Here is a 21982-nt window from a genome sequence, read left to right on the forward strand (position 1 = left end):
GTGGGGGGAAAAAAATGGAATAAGACAAATGTAGGTTCAAAATGGTGGTTTCAAAAGCCACAATGTGTCAAATAATAAAAATGAGCTTAACTGTCTGTGATTCATTAAAAATTCATTTTTTTTTATTGCATAAAGTCAGCTACAGTATAATCATGCTTAAGCAGAAATCAATTCACAATTAACTGCTGCATCATTGCCTGATAAGATGATTGCGGAAAATTAATGAGTCCATTTTTAGTGACCAATATGGGTCAGCTAAATTAAAACTGAGAATGTACCATACTGAAGAGTAATCTTCATGTATTGGTCTCTGTTTAAATAATTGTAGACTAGATTCATTTCATGCGCTGTAGTTATAATTTCAGGGAGGTACATCTCAGCATCAATGCATGTCAACATAATTGCAGTAATGAAAAGAAAATCCGCTTACATTTCATAAATGAGGGCAGATTAAATCCAATACAAAGGATTTTGGCCTCAAGTTACAATAATAAATTAAGGATGGTCTTACCCACTTTGTCATTAATTGAACAACATTTTACTGGTAAGATAATATTTTCCAAAACATTCAGATGTTTCAGAGTGGTGAGATTGCGTATCACCTCAAGCGTGTTTGAGTCTTTGCCTCTTTAGCAGTTCTCAAATGACTGGAGGCTCCTCCAGATAAGCAAGTGATTCACCCAAAAACAATTGACCTGATATTTTACATATTCTATGACACAGAAAAGTTAATCACTGTGAAAGCTTTAAAATAGAACTCTGTTACACAGCTTGAAGATTCTTAGTTTAAGTAATTCCTCAGCAAACATGCAGTTAGGGCCATTTGTAGTTTTAGTTTTTCATTTATCATTGTTATTCTTAATAATAATAATAATTATATATATACATATATATATATATACTTTTTTTTTTCCAGTGCAGCTTCTGACAAGACCATACTCGTAGCGGTGTTATTTCTGTCCTTCTGTGTTTTTTTCCCACAAAAATTAACTATATATACAAAATACAATACAAGTGTTTTATTTATTTATAAAAGATCGATTTTGCCAAATCACGAGGTAGACACAGTCAGACCTGGTATCACTGAAGGTCATTTCTAGTGAGATATCTCAAAAATCAAATGGTTTCAGTCTCACTCTAATACTGCTATAAACATCTAATCATATACTTTCACTTTACCTATCAGACTTAAAGCACCAAATCCCTGATCTAAAATCTATGCCAATGTTTTATCATTAATATTTTTGGTTATATTTAGTTTTAGTTTTTAAACAATGACTCCGCATTTAAGATTCTCTCCTCCAGTTCTCATCTCGAGGGTTCATTCTTAATCTCCATATGAACATCACGTCACGCAAAGGCACTTTCTGGATTTGAAATATGTAAAAGATAAGAAAGATAATCAGAAAATTAATTTGTTTATTGAAAAATGTAGCAAGGAGAAATGGCTCTGTGTCTCTATATTCTATGCATTAGAATAAAAGATAGAAGTATTTCTCAAGTATATTGGGTGTAATAATATAAAGTGAAGGAATATCAAAAGACTTTGTGCTAATGTAAAAAGTTTTTTTTTAAAAGCAGCACATATTAGCAATACTTAGTATTTTTTAAAGCCTATTTTCACTAAATGCTTTATTGGTTTTTGAGGTTCATTTCATCTAAATTACATTTAGATCCAAACTGTCCCCAAATTAAATTCTGTCCATTGTAAATAAAAACCTTAAAACCAAATTTTGTCCCAGTTATCAATTTTTCACACCTAATTATTGCTACTTGTGTGGCAAATAGAGCAGCGGTTTCACTCTCGTTTTTCATTTGCTCCAAGTTATTCTACAGAGATGGGGGAAAGTGCTTTCGCCTCCTCATTCCGTTGCTAATAGTGCTGTGATTTTAAAGAAATAAAGCTGTTATATCTTTCTCCACTCTCATCCCCTGCCCATGATATCTCTTTCTTTTCAATCTTACTAATCACACATTGTTTTTCTAGGTTTGTCATGTGCAAAATCCAAACACTTTGCACATTTATGCAGCTTGACACAAGACAAAAGGTAGGGCCATTCATTTACATCAAAATTTTGCTTGGAATGGTATGTTTCCGTTGCCTCCTCTGTACCAGAGTTCATGTAAAACAAAGTGAAAGAGTGGCACGTGGATATCGTGAAGACAAGAGGATCTGTGCCACAAAACTGAGAAATTTTAAAGATTACTGGTCCAAAATTGATATCGAACACTGATTTTATCTTTCAGTATAGCACCAAGGCGTTTGTGCTTTTTAGAAATTTCAGAAATCGGAATGAAATGTTTTATGACTAATAACATACAGTCACAAGGTATTGAGTTTAACTTTGATTATTACACAGTATCCGACCATGAACAAAATAAATGATCCTTACCCGGAAAAATTCTTTTGTTGATCCGGAATCCAGAGTTCCATAAGCAATTTCAGTTTGCTTAGCTAGATCTTCTGCACTTTCGATAGGAGATACCATCCGCTCAACAGTCAGGAAGGCAGCTAAGTTAGCCGTGTAGGACGATATTATGATCAAGGTAAAGAACCACCACACCCCGCCAACAATTCGCCCAGAGAGGGATCTATCAACAAGTGCAAAATGGATTTATAAAAATGAGATGAAAATCACAAGGTTAGGCATTAGAGGCATCTTCAACTGTTCATCATTTAATTTAACATCAATTAGAACATATTTATCAAGTATGGTCAATAATAATAATAATAATAATAATAAGAAGAAGAAGAAGAAGAAGAAGAAGAAGAAGAAAATGACCTACAGGTTATCTCCCATACCACTACATAGAGACATTAATTTTAGAACATTGTCAAAAAAAGAAAACCCATGATGACATATATGAATACATACATATCAAGCAGGGTAAAAAGATTACATGTAAAATAAATGGGATAGTGATCTTGCCAGACATATGAGTGACAGGCTCATGTGATGCAAAACAACAGAAACATGATACAAAATGCAGCGACGACTACGATATAGAAACAACATCTAAGTCCTGATCAAAACAAAAGTTTGTAGTTAAAATATCAAATTTAATCTGTGGCAGATTATGCAACTAAAATGAACTATTTCTGTCTGATCACGGGAACACATTACATGACAGAGAGAAAACTATAAGTTAGTATTCTAGGCTTTTTTTTGTAAGCCATTGTTTATATATTTTTTTCTTTATCTTTTCTAGAAAGTATGAGAATAGCACATTAATGTACAGTATCTGAAAACAGCTGCTGGTCTATTCATTCAAAGCATAATTATCAAAGGTATAATAACAAATATACGTGAAGTATATGACATGAATTAACATGTTTCAGGAAGTCTTGATTCTAGTTAAACTGAATAATAATGACACTAGCATAAACAAGTAAAAGAACATCTAGCAAACAACAAATTACACAGATTTAAAACTCTGTGGAAAATAAAATACACACACACACACACATAGGCAAAACTCCTGCAGGAAATCTTTCTCTATATATTTCCTGATTTAACACCATGATAAGGAAGTAGACATATTTCAAAGTTACTGGCAGTCAAAATAAGTCTTAAAAGAATTTTAAAATATAAAAAGTATTGTGATCTGTACTGTGCACCTTCAGAAAGAGTGTCAGAAATGATTTCGATGACATCTCCAGGATGTGTTGCTCAAACCTAGAAAATGCTTGTGTGTTGTGTGATTTAATCCTGATTTATGATATATGAATATGAGTAAAGATTGCATAGCCATACTGTCCACATGACTTATATCTGTTGCTGGAATTAACTGGCAGACAATAAACGCTGCATCTCACATCGGCATTTTAAAGTATTCCAGCATTCTCCGAAAACTGAAAGTCGTGTATGTTTAGTGTGAAGCAAATTCAGGCTTGATGTGATGTGAAAGTCTTCTTTTATAATATATATAATTTTGATTGTTAATGCAATGTGTGCAGTAAGCTGCCTTGGCCAGGGCTTCCCCGAAAGAGAGACCGCAGCCTCAAAGGGATTCCACCTGCATAAATGAAGGATAAATGATTAAAAATATACAGGTCACCAAGGTGTTTGGTTATTTAGGGCGAATTCAGAAACATGTTCCATGTTGCGGTAATTCACCTTTGCCTCCGAACATGGGGAGAAGCTACAGTACGGGACTGGGAAATGTCCCATGGTGCAACAGAGAAGATGCAACTTCACAACCCCAGACACGCATCCCTTTCTCAAAACCCTAACCGAAAACATCTTTTCCGACACAGCGAGGTTTATCCAAGGCTGAAAAAACTGGACCAGCCACATGAATGTTGGCAGGCAAGCACATACGTGCCATAGTGGCACATCGTACCGGAAAATGCACAAAGCAGAAGAGTACGACACACCAACCTTGGAGAAATATCGCATCCTTGTCGCATAAAGGCACCAAGGGAAAACCAGAGGCTATTAAATATCCCAAACTCATTTGTCGACTCGCTAGTCTGAATCTGGCCGTCTTCGTACTCCTCGGTGTGCCACTCGTAGGGGCTGAATCGGCTCACTAGGAAGAGAACCACGCTGACGCCGATGTACGCAAACACGATGCACATCCAGATCTCGTATGCCAGAGGGTCCAGGAAAGAAAAGACCCCTGGCTTGGACTTCTGGGGCTTCTTTATCATGATGGAAATCCCCAGACTCATGAAGGGTTTTGAAAAGTCTATCACTTCTTCTCTCACCAAGGTGATAGTTAACGGAGCAACCGCTATATCCGCTTTCTGTAATTAAAATAAATAAACAAATAAAGAGCCAAAAATCAGAACAATAAAACAAACTAAAGCATCTTTTCTCACCTCAGCAAATAAAACAGTTAATAGAACATGAGTCATGTTCTGTCTCCGCTGTGGTTTTAAAATATTTAAAGTATTGACGTGCCATGTCAAGAATTCATGGAAACATACAGGTTTCATTCAAAGTAAATCAATACTGTGTTACTTTGTACAGGTCATGGTATAAAAAAACAACTCATAGCCTGACTCATAGCACCAAGCAGATTATTGATTTTTTTTTTTTTTTTTTTTTTTCCCTTACCCCATACACTAATTCTCCAACCATTCCATTCCAGATTTTTGTCTCAGCATCTCTGGCGCCGTACTTTCCATCACCCACTATTTTGAGTTGGTATTTGAACCCACAGTGCTTTGCTATCTCTGCAGCGAGGTCCACGCAGTAGCCTTCATATCGTTCATTGTCCACAAAGAGGTCAGCATTTTTCTTAAGCATGACATACGGAGCTTCCTACAAAAGGGGGGAGAAGTATTTGTAAGTTCAGTGTATTACATCTTTACCGGTGGTGTTACGTTGGATGCAACGTCTGCAGTCGGGTTTGATAGATATTCCAGGAAATTTCACAGCATCAGTTGATTATTACTGGGTTATTACTGTGTTATGTGTTATTAAAGTAAAAATCACAATGGCCTTCAGATGAATGATTAGTCCTTCTCGCTCAAGGAAATACAATATTTTAAGAGCTGTTTAATTTTTATTTATATTTGTATTTGGCCGTGTGGACGAGCAAAAAGAAATGATCCAGAAATAGCTTACAAAGGAGGCACAGTGAAATTCTTCACTGAAAGCCCGATTATTCCAAAATTCTTATTCAGTGTGCAACTGATAACTATGTACATCTTAGTTGGCTTGAATAAACAAATGAAACCTACTAGACCTGAATGAAAATGTGGAAATCTAAAAAAACACAGAAGCGTGTTTTGCATTTATTTATGTCATAAATCTTGTGATGTACCTGGAAACATCACCCGCGCCTGGGCAACTGGGTATTTCAGCTCTTTCAGCATCGGGCACTCTTCCCCAGGCAGCACAACCAGGTTTGATCAGACCACAGTCTGCTTCCAGGTACTTCTACCTTGAACCCACAGCTCACCTCCCCCGATCAACAGCTATCTCGATGCGCTCTCCACAGCCTCTGTAATAACTTTCATTTCAACTGCCTGTGATACCCAACATACCACAGACCCTATATGACTTTCTTGCAAAACTCCAGCATGTGCTCTGTTTCCTCCGACAATCCAATGACATGCAGTTCAAATGAACTGGAGATACCAAATTGCCCATAGAATGTGTGAGTGGCTACCCTGTGATGGATTGGCGTCTCATCCTGGGTGTTACCCCTGCCCCCAGTGATTCTGGGGTAGGCTCTGGACTCCCACAACCCAAAGCAGGACAAGAGTCAGTAAAAAATGTTACCAAAATCGTGGTCACTATTACTGTCTTGTTCTCCATTCCCAATGAATCATTTTGCAAAACTTCTGGATTAGTAACTGCCATTTTGTCAGCTTCGGTCCAATATCCAATCTGGAGGAAAAACAAAAAAATCTCACATCAGTGTTCGTAATTATTCTAATAAGGTCCATATACGTTGCGTTCATTCATTTTTTTTTTTTTCAAAATTGAAAAACAAAATGTGAATTACGATGCCTTCATTCATTTTTTTTTTTTTTTTATTTAAAGTTGCAAGCAGAAAAATTAGAAAAGGACTTATTATTTTCTCTTTTTGGTTCATCATACAAAGTATAGAAATGAAACTCTCACAATACAAAATATGACGAATGCCCTAAAATGCACAATATTTCCAATCTAACAAGTAGCCTCACCTGGTATAACTAAAACCTAGAACTTCACAGTGCTTTTAAAACATGTACTTAATTAGTAATAAGATTCTTAAGAAGTAGCACTTGAAAAATCCTGCCGATTTTCTTGGTGGACTTGTCATCCTCCATTACTGTCACTCTCTTGATGCTTTTGAAAAGCACCTAGTGATCCATATTAACTTAAGATCAATAATTCGGAGAGAAGCCAGCATGTTCGACGAAGCCACTGATGGATTATGTGCGGTTTCAATTAGTTTACATCCGGGTTGCTCAAGAAAACAACAGAACGAAATAACTCAAAGTCAAAAAATAATACCGCAAGAAACTATAAAAGGACAAATTTTACATATTTTACATTTTGATCAAAAAATGTTTTTTAAACATAGTTAATTCATAATTTGCTTTTCATTTTTCATCGTAATTTGCATTTTATTTTTCAATTTCCAATGAAAAAACAGATGAACGCAATGTACATGGACCTAAAAAGAAGACAAAAAAAAAAAAAACATGTTGTTTGCATTCATTAAAATTATGGGTCTGGGGCAGCAGGTAGGGTATTGCTCACAGCTGGAGATGCCACTTTCAAACCGCACCTCCTGTCGTAGCGCCCTTGAGCAAAGTATTTACCTTAAATTACTCCAGTGAAAATCATCCATCTGTATAAATGGGTAGCCTCTTGTGAGCAGTTCAACATTTGAAGCTGCTTTGAAGAAAACAACCATCTAAACAAAAACTACATAAATCTCGGTGCAAAACAGAACATGTGTTTGGGCTGACAGGCTGATCATTTAGATGAAACACAGCAAGCCGTTGTTGTCCAAGCGTAAAGTTCAATCACCTTTTGAAAAATGGTCACATGTAAAAGAAGCACCACCTTACCTTAACCGGACCACTATTTTTCAGCTCCATTATGTTAACGGAGTAGTTGACCCTCCTGCCGTTTTGATCAAACTGTATATTTCCCGTTAGCCCTTCAACGCGAACCTATTTAACATAACAAACAATTATGGCAGCTCTTCACAGAAAATCAAGAACATTTCTTGAATAACTTTTAAAATGCCTTCGCGCTCCCAGTTTTGGTTTATCTAATTGCCGAGTCTGAAGTCATTAGGCAGGCAGACTACATCTCCCCTAGGCTACGGATGTTGTTTCCATGGCAACGTGTCACCTGTTTCAGAGCCCGTTCTATTTCCAGTCCCTGCGCCCACGGTACGGCCGGGTTTGCTAGACAATCCCCATTGTTGCCTCTCCTTGAGATGTCTATCCTTTGTTTGTGCAGGTAGCGGAAGGCCTCCGTCATCACCTGCACTGCGTCGTACGTCAACGCAGACGTGTACTAAACAATGGAAAGGAGCAAAAGTCATGATCCAGCCATAACTGGAATATAAAAAAATGGGCCTTTGAACTTTCGCTGAGAAGACTTCTTACCCTAATTTTACTGTCTGCTCCAGGGTACTCTTTCTCCTCTAAAGCCTCCCATCGCTGGTCAAATTTGGCCACCAAAGGGTCATCAAAATCAACAATCTGAAATCCAGACACGTTTGCGCCACCGTACTGGATTTTTGACAAATCTCCATCAACAAAACCCTGAAAATAATGAGACATTAAAATAGATTAGGACCGATGCAGAATTTGCGTTCATGTTCGTTTCGTGAAATTTCATTTAAATGATTTGACGACATTGTATCACTGCCACTTTGTGAAAACAGACATTTTCCGTTTCCCAGAGAATTTATAGAATCATAACAAAGTACCATTCCCGCAGTGCGTGTAACAAAGAGCAGTTGAAGCAGATTATAAGAACAAACCAAATTTGCAATGATGTAGTGATATCCCTTGACGTGTCTTCCGATCGTGATGACCTGCACAACACAGAAGCGAAACCTTTAAATCATTAAAAATGACAATACATTAAAAAACAGAACAAGAACATTATGCATCACAGCCTTTAAACAATTATTAGCACTTTCAGAACTGTTCTTACAAGCTGACTAATTGTAAGTGGCGTTAGTAACTCTGACTAACTGTAAGTAACTGTGAGTAGCGCTGCTGTCTCACGGCGCCGGGGTGGTGCGAGAGGACGTGGGATCGGTCCCTGCTCAGCCTGTGTGGAGTCTGCATGTTCTGTCTGTGTGGGTTTCCTCTGGGTGCTCTGGTTTCCTCCCACAGTCCAAAGACATGCTGTTCAGGTTCACCCATAGTGTGTGAGTGACAGAGTGTGTGTGATCCACTGATGTATGGATGAGTGACCCAGTGTAAGTGGTGTAGCAGTGTCGGACTTTGGGTGCTCTGGTTTCCTCCCGCAATCCAAAGGCATGCTGTTCAGGTTCCCCATAGTGTGAGTGAAAGAGAGTGTGTGTGTTCCACTGATGCATGGATAAGTGACCCAGCGTAAGTAGTGTATCTAGCAGTGTAAGTCACCACGGTGAATAAGGTGTGTGGGCTGATAGTAACACTACATAGAGTTCACTGGAAGTTGCTTTGGAGAAAAGGATCTACTAAATCCATCCATCGATCGTCAACAACCTCTTGTCCAGAGTGGGGTCGTGGCAAGCCAGAGTCGTATCTGGCACAGACTACAAGGTCGAAGGGGGAAGGGACACACATCCAGGATGGGACGCCAGTCCGTCACAAAGCACCCCAAGCGGGACTCAAACCCCAGACCCGCCACATAGCAGGCACCAGCTGAACCCACAACACCACCATGCCCCATGTCTGCTACATAAATAAATGTAAATGGAGGTTTGTTTGTGCTGTTTTCCGACATAATTCTTGTCTTTCACTTTTGCTTCACATGGAGTAATACTTTACTACTGGAGAATGGAGCCCGTGTCACAAAGCACACAACAGGTTGCGAATAATTATGGCAAAGGCTGCAGGCAGTAAGTGAAGGGGAATCTGACTGCGTGCATGAAAAGCCAGCAGAAATTCGAGTATTGATTCCAGACCTGAATCCACATACTGTTCAGTCCATCTTAAACACAAATCAATTGCTCCAGTCCCACTGGCCTTGCATTGCCGACTAAATGCCTGTTTTATGCAGAAATTCAAGACATCATTGTCTTTCAGCTTCATAAGTTCAGCAATAGCTTTTTACTTAAATTTGCATTTATTTAGCAGACACTTTTCTCCAAAGTGACTTCCAATGAACTCAATGTAGTGTTATCAGCCCACACACCTTATTCACCATGATGACTTACACTGCTAGATGCACTACTTAAACTGGGTCACTCATCCATACATCAGAGGAACACACACACTCTGTCACTCACACACTATGGGTGAACCTGAACAGCATGTCTTTGGACTGTGGGAGGAAACCAGAGCACCCACAGGAAACCCACACAGAGAGAACATGCAGACTCCACACAGGCTGAGCAGGGATCGAACCCACATCCTCTCGCACCACCCAGGCACTGTGATACACACACACACACACACACACACACACACTTGCAGAACCACTTGTCCCATACAGGGTCGCAGGGAACCGGAGCCTACCCGGCAACACAGGGCGTAAGGCCGGAGGGGGAGGGGACACACCCAGGACGGGACGCCAGTCCGTTGCAAGGCACCCCAAGCGGGACTCGAACCCCAGACCCACCAGAGAGCAGGACCATGGTCCAACCCACTGCGCCACCGCACCCCCCCCACTGTGATACATTTCTTGATTTATCTGATGCTTCTCTGCACAGAATCTCACAATGTTAAGTTGCTTACAACAATTTAAACATTTATTCAGCTGTGCAATTTTTACTTCAGCAATTCAGGGTAAGTACCTTGCTCAAGGGTATTACAGCGAGAGGTAGCATTTGAACCTCCAAGTCCAGAAGTGGTACTTATATTGCAGTCAACTGTCTTATTTGTTTATTTGTCTTATCGCTTTGTTCAGTGCTCTGTGAGAGAAGAATGCTCTATAAAAATAAATTGAATTGAATTGAATTGAATTGAATTATAACCACTGCACTACCTGCTGCCCTGAAGTTCAGAGTGTGTGACTGTTTCCCACAAATACTGTACAATATGTTGACACTAACCCTGTAAGCCTTTAATAAATGAAATGTATAAATGATTAAATCTGCATCATCAATAATTACTAAGTCACACATACGCTGGCTGAGGCCGCAGCAAGCCGGAACCTAACCCAGCAGCGCAGGGCACACGGCTGGAGGGGGAGGGGAAACACCCAGGACGGGACGCCAGTCCGTCACACGGCACCCCAAGCGGGAGTCGAACCCCAGACCCGCCAGAGAGCGGGACCTGGCCAAGCCCACTGCGTCACCGCACCCCCCTCTGCTAAGTCAGCACCTGGGCTGTTTGGGCATAGGTTCCAGTCCTACTCGGTCTGTGTGGTGTTTGCATGTTCTCCTCGTATCTGCTTGGGTTACCTCTGGGTGCTCTTGTTTCCACCCGCAGTCCAAAGACATTCCGTTCAGCTGAATCGCACACTGTAAATCGCCTGTAGCGTGTGACTGGATGCATGTATTCACAGTGTATGTGGTTACACTATGATCACTTGGCATCCTGTACAAGGTGCCCCCCTTGGCTTGCGCTCACTGATACTGAGACAGGCTCTGGACCATCACAAACACGACCTGGACACGTGGCTAAAGACAACTAAGCGCATGAGTGATGCAGAGCAAAAACAGGAGTGACACTTAGTGGACTGATCTACATTCCACTAAAATTCCACATGTCCACAAGTTACTGAGCAGCCTCACCTGCTCCATGATGTCTTTGACTTTGTCCTGCTCACAGTCTAGAATGACTCGCCGTTCCTTCTTGTTCTCGAGGTCTTGGAAGAGCGAACGGTAAGCCTCATCCTTCTTCTCGTCCTTCAGGTTCCCTACATTGATCGCAGTCACCTGCCACTTCCTCTCTGCCGCAGTGTCCAGCACCACCTGAAGTGTCGACAAGCCTGGAGAAAAGCAAAATGTCACATTTCCATGCCTGAACAAAGGGAGGAGTGTTTCACCGTCACCGCATGCTATAATCCAGGTTTTACTTACACGCAGAGCAATATGAAATCTTAACAAGGTGATAAAATCCATTGACAGAAATAATCTAAAGGTAATTTTTGAGATGACACTAATTTTCATAGCATTTTTTGCCTTTCCAGGAATAATAATAATAATAATACTTCTATTAACAGAAGGAGAATTTTCACACCAAGTAAAATCTGTTTTAAAAAGAGCGACATGTGAAGATACCAAAAGAGCTCGGGGGCTCAACTAGAAGCGATGAACCTGTTACTCAGCGCAATGACCAGGCCCGTGAGATGGATGTTTTATTTTGGTTTACCAAGGAGCTGCTGAATTACACAGGTAATCAATTGTGTGTGACAGCAGCGCGGACTTCTTAAAGGGCACGCTATTGGCCTGAATATCCCTGGCGAACCGCGACGCTGGTATTTCAGGGAAGTCATAACACTGGATCCTTCTCTGTTTATCACCGAGCCCTCGGTGCCCTCAGTTTGGGTTGCACCTCAGCAACAGGTCCAGTTATACAAGGCATCCATTTCTATGTATTTGTGACACAAAATAACTTGTGGAGAAATGACAAAACAAATATAAATATTAAAATAAAATAAATAATAATAATGATTATTATTACTATTCTTATTGTTGTTGTTGTTATTGTTCTTATTATTATTGTTATTATAATTATTATTACGTAATAGTAATTGTTAAGAAATAATTTCAATGAATAATAAAAATTAATAAATAATAGTGATAATTATATAGAAACAAAAAATAAAACATGTATAAATATATAATTAATAGTTATTATTTAATTTAAAGATGACCAGGACAAGTGGCTAAAGACAATATTTATATAACTACAAGGAAAAATATCATACATGTAAAAAACCATTCCTTTTTTAAGTGATACTTATTTAATCTGTATTATGTAACATACTTCTCCCCTTTGTGCACATGTATTAATATGCATGGGCTTTGAAGAGGCAGCAGTTGGAGAGCACTTAAAAAATATGCGTGTCGCTTTAGCCTACTTCTCACAAAATTCCGAATACTGGCCGAGCTCAAACAATGAACACAAAGTCAGAATATTACTCTTTCAAAGCTAAATGAACGGTCACTATGTCAGAATGAGTGCCAGAATGTTCTACAAGCTCTCAAACCATATGTGTAGATGTGAGACAAACACTATTAATTTGTAATTCATTCCAGGCATTAGGTTTCTCAGAACTACTCACCAAGAACTAAGGCTAATAATAATAATAAATAATAATAATAATAATCATAATTTATTGTTATTTTCCTGTACAATTTCCTGCCTCCTCTGACATGATATAACAGGGGTCAGTGCTAAACAAGCACTACGTTGACAGTTCTGTCCATGACAAATGCATTGTTTGGGCAGACAGACAGATACGCTTAATAATCCCAAAGGACATTGTACAAGGCTGCAATAACAGCATACCACGCAGTGAGAGAATGCACTGGAAAAATCATTTAGCACCATTTTCTTTCACACTTTCCCTGGTACATCAACCTTTATATGCACTACAAGTTCGTTGTATTCTAACAGTAAAAAAAAGTTAAATGTCCAAATTACGTAATTTTCTTACGTAATTTCTGACCATGTGTGAACTTCTCTTATTTTCCTTGTTTCAACCCTGTTAAGATATTTAAATTAAAAGGTGAAGAAATGACCTTGAAAGCATCTTTTTAGCGTATTAATGTGATATAGGCCCTATGAAATACACAAAATAGGGTGTAATAATACCAAAACGGAAACATTCAAAAGCTGATGGAGCTTTTCCCCGAGAATGTATGCAAGAGGCCTCTCGCAAACACGAGGTTTTTGAGCCTCCAGGTGTGAGATTTCACAGTTGCACGGGGGAACTGAGTGTTCTCTCTGGATGATTCACATGGAGCCGGAGCGACAGCGCATATTTTTCCGCGTGGGTGACAGAGACGGAGACGAAGACGAGAATGGAGAACCATCTGCTCCGCGGACCCCGACAGCCCACGGAAGACGGATGTGCTCTCTCCTTCCCGGGGGAGACGCGGCTGCCCAGCGCTCCCTCACCAATCGTCAATGCAACTTGCGCCGTTTAGCTCGAGGCACACGCAACCCGGGGACGTACATACTCTTCTTTTAATTTCACAAGCTAAAACGAGCCTTCTGAAACATGTCAGGATTCCCGGTGTGCCGTCTGTATATTTTCCAGACGTTTCAGAAATTAAAATACACACACACACACACACACACACACACACACACACACACACACACACACACACACACACACATTTTCAGAACCGCTTGTCCCATACGGGGTCACGGGGAACCGGAGCCTACCCGGCAACACAGGGCGTAAGGCCGGAGGGGGAGGGGACACACCCAGGACGGGACGCCAGTCCGTCACAAGGCACCCCAAGCGGGACTCGAACCCCAGACCCACCAAAGAGCAGGACTGTGGTCCAACCCACTGTGCCACCACACCCCCCGAAATTAAAATTAAGTACAGTTATTACAAAATACAGACGGTCCCTGAGTTACGATGGTCCGACTTACGATTTTTCGACTTTACGATGGGGCGGTAGCGATACACATTCAGTGGAAACCGTACTTTGAATTTTGAATTTTGATTTTTTCCCGGGCAAGCGATATGCAGTACGATATTCCCTTGTGATGCTGGGCGGCGGCAGCAATCCGCATCTCCCAGTCTGTCTTGCAGTCGCTAGTGTAAACAACCGATATTCTACAGGGTTCTCTGTTGCCAGCATTTTTTTGAATACCCCCTATATCTACGTCGTATTTTGTGCATTCATCATGTCTACAAAATGGCCATCTGTGTCTCCTGCGACTGGTGGGAAGAAGAAGAGGAAGGCAATTACTCTTGAGGAGAAACTCGAGATAATTGCCTAGCCTAAAGGCGGCAAGCCTGTAATGGCCATCACATGTCTGCTAGGCTATGATGTTTGGTGGGTCAGGTGTATTAAATGCATTTTCGACTTACGATGGGTTTACCGGAGCGCAACCCCATCGTAAGTCGGGGACGGTCTCTACAGGCACACTAAGAAATTTCGTCATGACGGCTCTTGGCTTTTGACACGCATTTTTCGATTTACAAAACATCAAATCATTAAATCATAGCGAAATTTATTGGAAGCCTGTCCAAAGAAAAGTACAAAAAGTCCTGCATCGCGTGAGTGAAGCTCAGCTGCACCAAAGTACTGTTATTTACTGGATATTAGGAAAACACAACTCATTCCCCAAACTTAATGCCTAGAAACACATCTATTACTTACCTCAATAAAGTGTTAATCATGAAGTGATTCAAGTGCTGCATCTAGGTCTCTCCATCTGTCTGGGTGTTGGGAATTTGAGAGTGCATTACAGAAATTGTAAAATCCACTGGAGCGTCTCTTGGCGAAATTGGGAGTGTAATTTAAATTTATTTATTTAGCTAACTTTTTTAATCGAAAACAACTTATAGTGTTGAGATGCGTACAACTATTTATCCATTTATACAGCTGGATAATTTTACTGGAGCAATTTTGGTAAAGTACCTTGCTTGAGGGTTCCGTGAAATTTGAACCTTGTGACCTTTGGATCCGAAAGAAGCAGTTTTAACCACTACACTATAACTGCCTGAGCAGCAGCGATGTAAATGACAGCTGAATGTTTTTGTGAGGCGGACAAAACATAGCACCAGCTGTCTTTTAATGGAATGATTGTGGAGACAGCACGGGAGAACTTTAGCCGATGGTTTTTCAGATGTCTATGTGCATTTTGGCAACAGTGCTAGTGTACAATGAAGGCAAAACGCTGCGAGGATCCCTGCTCTGTGTATTGCTCATCATGTACACGCTAGATCATTTTGTTATGAAAAGGAACCGCCAAACCAGAGTGAGCGAAACAGAAAACTGACCACAGTCTGGAAGCAGGACAACAAAGGTAACAGGTGCAATGCACTTTTGTATTGTTTTCTGAGATGTGCGCTGCTTTGGAGAAAAGCAACTGCTAGAAGAATGAATGTGAATGTAAAAGCAAAGAAAAACACAATCTGCTTCCAAAACATACTCCATGGAAACATTCCTATTAATTACCTCATTAAGATTTTTTCTAAAGTTAATTATGAAGTTTTTTATATCATGCTGAAATCATGGGTTGAGAGTTATTGTACCAGGAGTGAGATGAAGCTTTGTATTTGTGTCCTCAGTCCCCGGGCAGCATAGTAAAAGCAGGTTGTTGAGTTTTACACGTTATGCAGTATTTTAGCGATGTCTGGGGTTTTCCGGTACGCTGGGAACGAATTGCAAGTTAAATTAATTGGAAATACATCTCTGTATCTGGAAATCTGACATCCGTAGTGGTGTCTGTTACAGACTAGTCTCTAATACGGAGTGATACCTGTATTTGAAATTTTGTGAATTCAATGTGTTTTCCAGAGAGACCCAAGGCCCATAAACTATTCAGCTTCTTCACCGACCTAGTAATGACTAAAATATGAACAAATGTGGGATTTGGAAGATATAAGCAGCATTAGTTGCTAACAGCTATCAATATATTGTCATAAAGTGTTAATTGCAGTAAAATTAAGGCATGTTATCTTAAAACAAAGGGAAAGAGTTTGTTTTTTCCAAAATATGGCGAACGTTTAAAGAAGGCTTCATCTTTCTTGTATGAGATCAGATTGACTACACATAAGCCTTAGGCCATAGATACACATCACACAGAGGAAGGAATCCAAACAAGAGCTTATCATGAAGTCCTTCATACAAGGAGAAGGGGAGATCAGCTCTTCCATTCCAAACAGTGACCTACTCTGCACATCACTATAATGGAATGTTGCCACAGAATAACATCTCCACTTGTGGGGCATATCAACAAATTAGATTTATTGCAATGTGTACTGATGACATGGTGGTGCAGGTGTGACTGTGTGAGCAGGTAAACTCTGTGATATTTGCATTTTCTCCCCGTTTTTGTGTGGGTTTTCTCTGGGTTCTCTGGTTTCTCTCCACATTCCAAAAAACAAGCAGCTCAGGTGAACTGACACTCTAAATTGCCCATAGCCTGTGAATGGGTCACTGAGCGCGTGTATGTAAGACTACCCAGTGATGGACTAGCGGCTTGTCCAGAGGTGTACGCCCACAGGCTAGCACCCAGTGATTCCGCAAAAGGAACCATGACCATGACCTTTAGCAAAACAAGAATTTAGCAAAATTGAATGAATGAACGAACAAACGAACAAACAAACCGTAAATAACATGACCAAATACTGTGGTTACATGTGCCAAACAGCTCAATGGTTTTGTTTTTATGTTTTTTTTTATATTCATATTTACATTTATTTGATCAACCCTGCCCTGTCCTGTGTGGGTTGTACCAGGATTAGCCAAGTACCCAATACTTGTGGCTCCATGCTGCCACAACCTTGACTTGGACCAGCAGTTATTAACAATGAGTGAGTGTGTGTGACTGATTTAGTCATATAGTGGACGAAAGGGTATTCCGTGTACACAAAATGCAACAGATTAAGAGCCTTAGATACGAACGGGCAATTACTGAAACGTAGTCAGTTTGTCCGATACACCCGTTTTTGCCAGTGCACTTTATACAAGAATTTTCAACATTCACTCCAATCACTGGAAACATTTAAAAAAAAATTTGATTTTTGAAAATTGTTATATTCTAACTCAAAGCATGTATTGTCATTGACCAACCTGAAACATATTCATAGCAGTTTAGAAGGCTCCCCAGATCAGTGCAAAGTGCTCAGAATGTTTATGGTCTATTAAAACAGTTGTCTTACCTCTGTCACTGTCATAAAGGTAGGCAAACTTGTCCCACTTGTAGTATTCGATAAGACTGAGCAGAGGGCCTTTGATGTCCGGTCGCATTTGCAGGATGAACTGGTGCGATCCATCCAAGGGAAAGCTCGGCGTTATGAAAGAGACGTGCAGAGTTTTGCAAAATGACGTTATCGTGTTGACTGACTTCTTATCGTAAAATCCAAAAATAGCATACACTCCTCTTGAGAACTGGGAGCAAACTGTGAAAGAGGAAAAGGAGAAGAGATCAAATATGCAATTATGATTATTACTTTAATTGATTTATATTCTACAGTCTGAAAAACAGCAACTTGTGTATGAATTGTGCATCCTTTCGAATGTACATTTAAGTGCAAATGAAGAGAACATGAACCAAAATTTTAGACTCGAAAAAGAATGGCCATGGGTTCAGTGCACTGATGAGTTATAGTGTTGCCTTTCAATTAGTGACCAATTTACACCTCAAAACCCCAGCTGAGTTCACCAAATAATGACTTCACTCACAGCTCTGAGCTCCGAGGTCAAACAAGCGCAGCAGACCCGGCAACCACAGAGGACCGGAACTGCCAACCTCTGATTTAGAGCAAGGGTGGGCAATCCTGGTCCTCAATGGTCATGATGCAGCTGTCTTTAGTGACTTTAGTTTGTTCCCAGTTTGCCTGATAATATGACATATTTTATTGAAATAATCCACCCAGATAAAGGGAATAGAAAATGAAAACTTTCAGGATCCCAACCTATGATTTCCTAAAAAAATGGTACCATTGATGTGCCAACACCTTTTACCAGTACAACATAAAACTCTAACTTCTTATACAGTTGTATGTCAGGTTAAGCAATGTTCTCACATGCTTATCTAAAACTTGAAGTGGAAATATTCGGCTTAACAAGTTACTTTCCTTACTACAGTGCCACTTGCAGTACTGAACACACAGCAAACATTCAGAGGGAGGGATATTTCTTTTAAAGATTTTTATTGGCTCCTACAAAAACCATAAGTAGCTGATAAATTCGTTTGTACATAATACCGTGAAATCCCAGCAAACAGTTCAAGGGTATGCTGAACTCAGCCCTCAGTGGCGGTCCAAGTGAGGACTGTTGTTAGCTTAAATTGAGCTATTATGATGAAAAAAATACCATACAGCAAGGTTTTGAGCTGCATTACAAAAAAAAAGAAAAAAAAAATTGCTAAGACAATAAAATAATCCCCCACAAAACACCCAAAATCGAAAGATTTCCACATCGCCAGGAAGGGAAATTCAGCAAGCAGCTCAGCACATCTCAGCTTTTCTTGTAGCTGAATGATTTATTATAGTTGCAAGTTCTCAAATTGAATGTAATTTAAATCTTGCAGCTAGCTAAGTGAAAACCCAAATCAAAACCTGTTCAGCTAAGGGCGGGTACAGCGGGCTTGGCTGGGTCCCGCTCTCTGGTGGGTCTGGGGTTTGGGTCCTGCTTGGGGTGCCTTTGTATCGGACTGGCGTCCCATCCTGGGTGTGTCCCCTCCCCCTTTGCGCCCTGTATTGGCGGGTTAGGCTCCGATTCGCCGTGACCCGGCTTAGGACAAGCGGTTTCAGACAGTATGTGTGTGTGTGTGTGTGTGTGTGTGTGTGTGTACAACGACGCCTTAGATGAACTGAAGATCAGCAAGCCCCAACAATGTGATATGTGAGGGTGCCAGCAAACCCCGTGGCCCACTAGGCCCAGAAGTGTCCAAGAGGAGTTTAGGTCGCTCACTCAGTGTGCAGCATTACTGCCTGTTGCCATTTGGCCAGTCACTGTTTTGACAGATGCCAACAAAGGAGAGCAGGAGGCCAGTCCTGTTCAGTGCTGCAGCTACAAGCTTGCGCAAGTGTGATGTGTGATTTCATATTCAAGAAGCTCTTGTATGTGTCTCCCATGAGTGACTGGACCATCGGAATTACAGTGTTACAAGGTATCGGCCAGCGCACCAGAAAAATGACATAATACTATACTTAGAGCAACACAGCTAAGCTTTTCAAGCAAAGTCATAAACCGTACTTTTGGCCCTCAGGAACACATCAAAACCTTTATGTTGGAACTAATGGTAATTACATCTTTCGGTTATGAAAGTTCACATTATAAAGGGTTTCTCAGGAGCGCATTACCTTTATAACGTGGGGAGTGATGGAACACCCCTCAGAAAATTTTATAATGGTGACAAATTTGTTGCTCAAAAGTGTGTAAGTTAGGACTCACTATATATTACTGTAAGTTAACCTTTGTACATTTCAATGATTATTCCTTGGTATCTGAAGCTTTGTGGACTGCAAAACATGTAGTCAAATTCTTTGACTTTTAATGTATGACAGATAAAAAGAGAAAAATAAGTAAAAAATAAGATAGTCACTGGATGCAGTCTGTAATACCTGTAAATTTAAATTAATAAAAATTGTATCTATGCTGCAAGTATAGGATAAGAAGACCCTCTGCTTTTGTTTATTGCCATGACATGACTCAAATTTTAAAGTGAAAGCCTAAAAGCCTACTGAAAAACATGAAAAATGTAATTCAATTTGTAAAAAAGGACAAAAAGCCAAAAACCAGCACTGGAACTACTACATTTCTTAGTTTGAAGAGGTCACTGTGTAATTAACAGGTAATTAATATATGCCTTTGTGTATTAAGATGGCTCTTGCAAACAACGGATGTGGTCACATGCAGCTAAGGAATCCAGAGTAAATAAATACCATTAAGGCACTAGAATCTGCCATCTGTCATTCTGCAGAAAAATATAAAGGTTATGAATCTTATGAAGCTGTAGTTTAGTAATGACAAATATCCATCCATAATGATGTTGGGATTATGGGGAATTCTGGAAAGGGTGTTCTGAAAATTTACATATGCAAAAACAGCATTCGGGTAATTAGCCGGTTTTGCATATAATCATCAAAGTTTAAACAGATATTCAAAGTATGAGTTCATAATGGAATTTAATCTTGGCACCAAAAAACATAAATGTAATTATATATAAATTACGTTAATGATAATGAACAGAGATAAACTGGAGTTTGCGTGGCTGCATCTTATGCAATTTCACTAATACATTTTGAAAAATGACATAAAGGCCATCACACATCCCAGCACACAGACATGCAAATGTGCATACTATTCAGACAAGGGACCGCTGTCTCAGTGCTGTCATGCATGAGAAGCACAGGCCAACATTTTATATTTATTCCACATTTAAGGTGTGAGATTTTAAGTTCTCAGCTAAGCCTCTATTCATGAGTCAGTGTACATAGAGCTCTTGTTAAGCTTAATGTAAGATGACATGTTCAGGAATATTTATACCTTCAAAAAAAGGATGTACACGGCATGAGATCAACTTTTTTTCAGTTCCTGTATCAACAGCACGCATTTTGTGTGATTTTGGAATTTTTATCATTTAGAAGATTAGTCACCTACTGAAAATCCTGGTGTTGATTTCCCAGCGACTTTAAAGTCAGTTAATTTGACTTCTAAGAGCAACGTTCGCCCATTTGACCTTTGCCAAACATCCACATAGGTAGCCTGAGGTGTTTGCAGACATGTGGGTACCATGAAATACAACCAAATCTAGTGATGAAATTCAAGCAGACAGTTCAAAATATCTATTTAACCTTCAGTTAATACTTGGGTAAAAAAAAAAAAAAAAACCCGAAGAGGTATATTTAGCTGTCCTAATTAGGTGGCCTGATTTTCCTCAGCTGTGGACGGAAAGAAATCCCAGAGTGCACAGCCTTTAAGATCTCTTTCATTGTGAGTGACTTGGAAGCAGGCAAAGTCATATTTAGAAATGAATATCTTATCTAACTTTCTGCTATAGACAGCCGGGTGAAAATCCAGTGATTCATTATTTATCATATTTCTCTCTACTAATGTATATTGATATTCAATCTTTTCATGAAACCTGACATCGCCCACATTCCCAGGCAACTGACAGGACTGAAATATGTCAAGCTTCATTACCAAACTCAGTTCTGAGGAGCACGTTCCTCCCAGGTTTTGCACGAGTGGAATACTGCATGTCCGGCACCCTGTTCAACATCTTCAGATTTGCCTTCTGAATAATTTACATACCATTTGCAAATGTGCATACAGTATTACCGATCTATAATTCATATTGAGGCATGCCATGCATAAACAGTAGGTTTATTTTGATGTTAACTGAAATCTAAACATGACATAAAATTTCATAGGGAAAATAATCACCGTATTTACTCTAATATAACTCGCCCTCGCGTATATCTCGCACGCCTGATTTTACTTTACGAAAAAATAAATTAAAAAGTTTTGCATATACCTCGCACATTACAAAAGTTTAAAACTGCAAAAAACAGACAATCAATGTTTTTTCGGATATTTTGGAATTTGGTTAAAGAGAATCAGCATTTCGACAATCATCGGCTTTGCCTTTTTTTTAAAAGGACAAAGAATAATGAAACTGTTTTAATTTAATTACAGAAGCACTGTTGCTAAAGATTCAAATATATCGCATGATATCACGTAAACAACGTTGAAAATAAAA

The 21982-nt window shown here is 39.7% G+C and overlaps 1 protein-coding gene across 6 annotated transcripts in view; it reads right to left on the reverse strand.

Moving 5' to 3' along the window:
- Window positions 1–21982, reverse strand: part of gria2b (glutamate receptor, ionotropic, AMPA 2b) — a 37282-nt gene that overhangs the window by 5823 nt on the left and 9477 nt on the right. For all 6 annotated transcript variants that reach the window (XM_018746294.2, XM_029251893.1, XM_029251895.1 and 3 more), the window contains exons 3-12: window positions 17433–17672; window positions 11362–11558; window positions 8449–8502; window positions 8069–8227; window positions 7809–7976; window positions 7520–7624; window positions 6237–6344; window positions 5064–5270; window positions 4383–4750; window positions 2394–2592 (exon numbers count right to left, since the gene is read on the reverse strand). In XM_018746294.2, the coding sequence (XP_018601810.1) occupies window positions 2394–2592; window positions 4383–4750; window positions 5064–5270; window positions 6237–6344; window positions 7520–7624; window positions 7809–7976; window positions 8069–8227; window positions 8449–8502; window positions 11362–11558; window positions 17433–17672 (1805 nt within the window). The remainder of the gene's footprint in view (window positions 1–2393; window positions 2593–4382; window positions 4751–5063; window positions 5271–6236; window positions 6345–7519; window positions 7625–7808; window positions 7977–8068; window positions 8228–8448; window positions 8503–11361; window positions 11559–17432; window positions 17673–21982) is intronic.

This window comes from Scleropages formosus, chromosome 5 (assembly GCF_900964775.1).
Source record: "Scleropages formosus chromosome 5, fSclFor1.1, whole genome shotgun sequence".
Taxonomy (NCBI): domain Eukaryota; kingdom Metazoa; phylum Chordata; class Actinopteri; order Osteoglossiformes; family Osteoglossidae; genus Scleropages; species Scleropages formosus.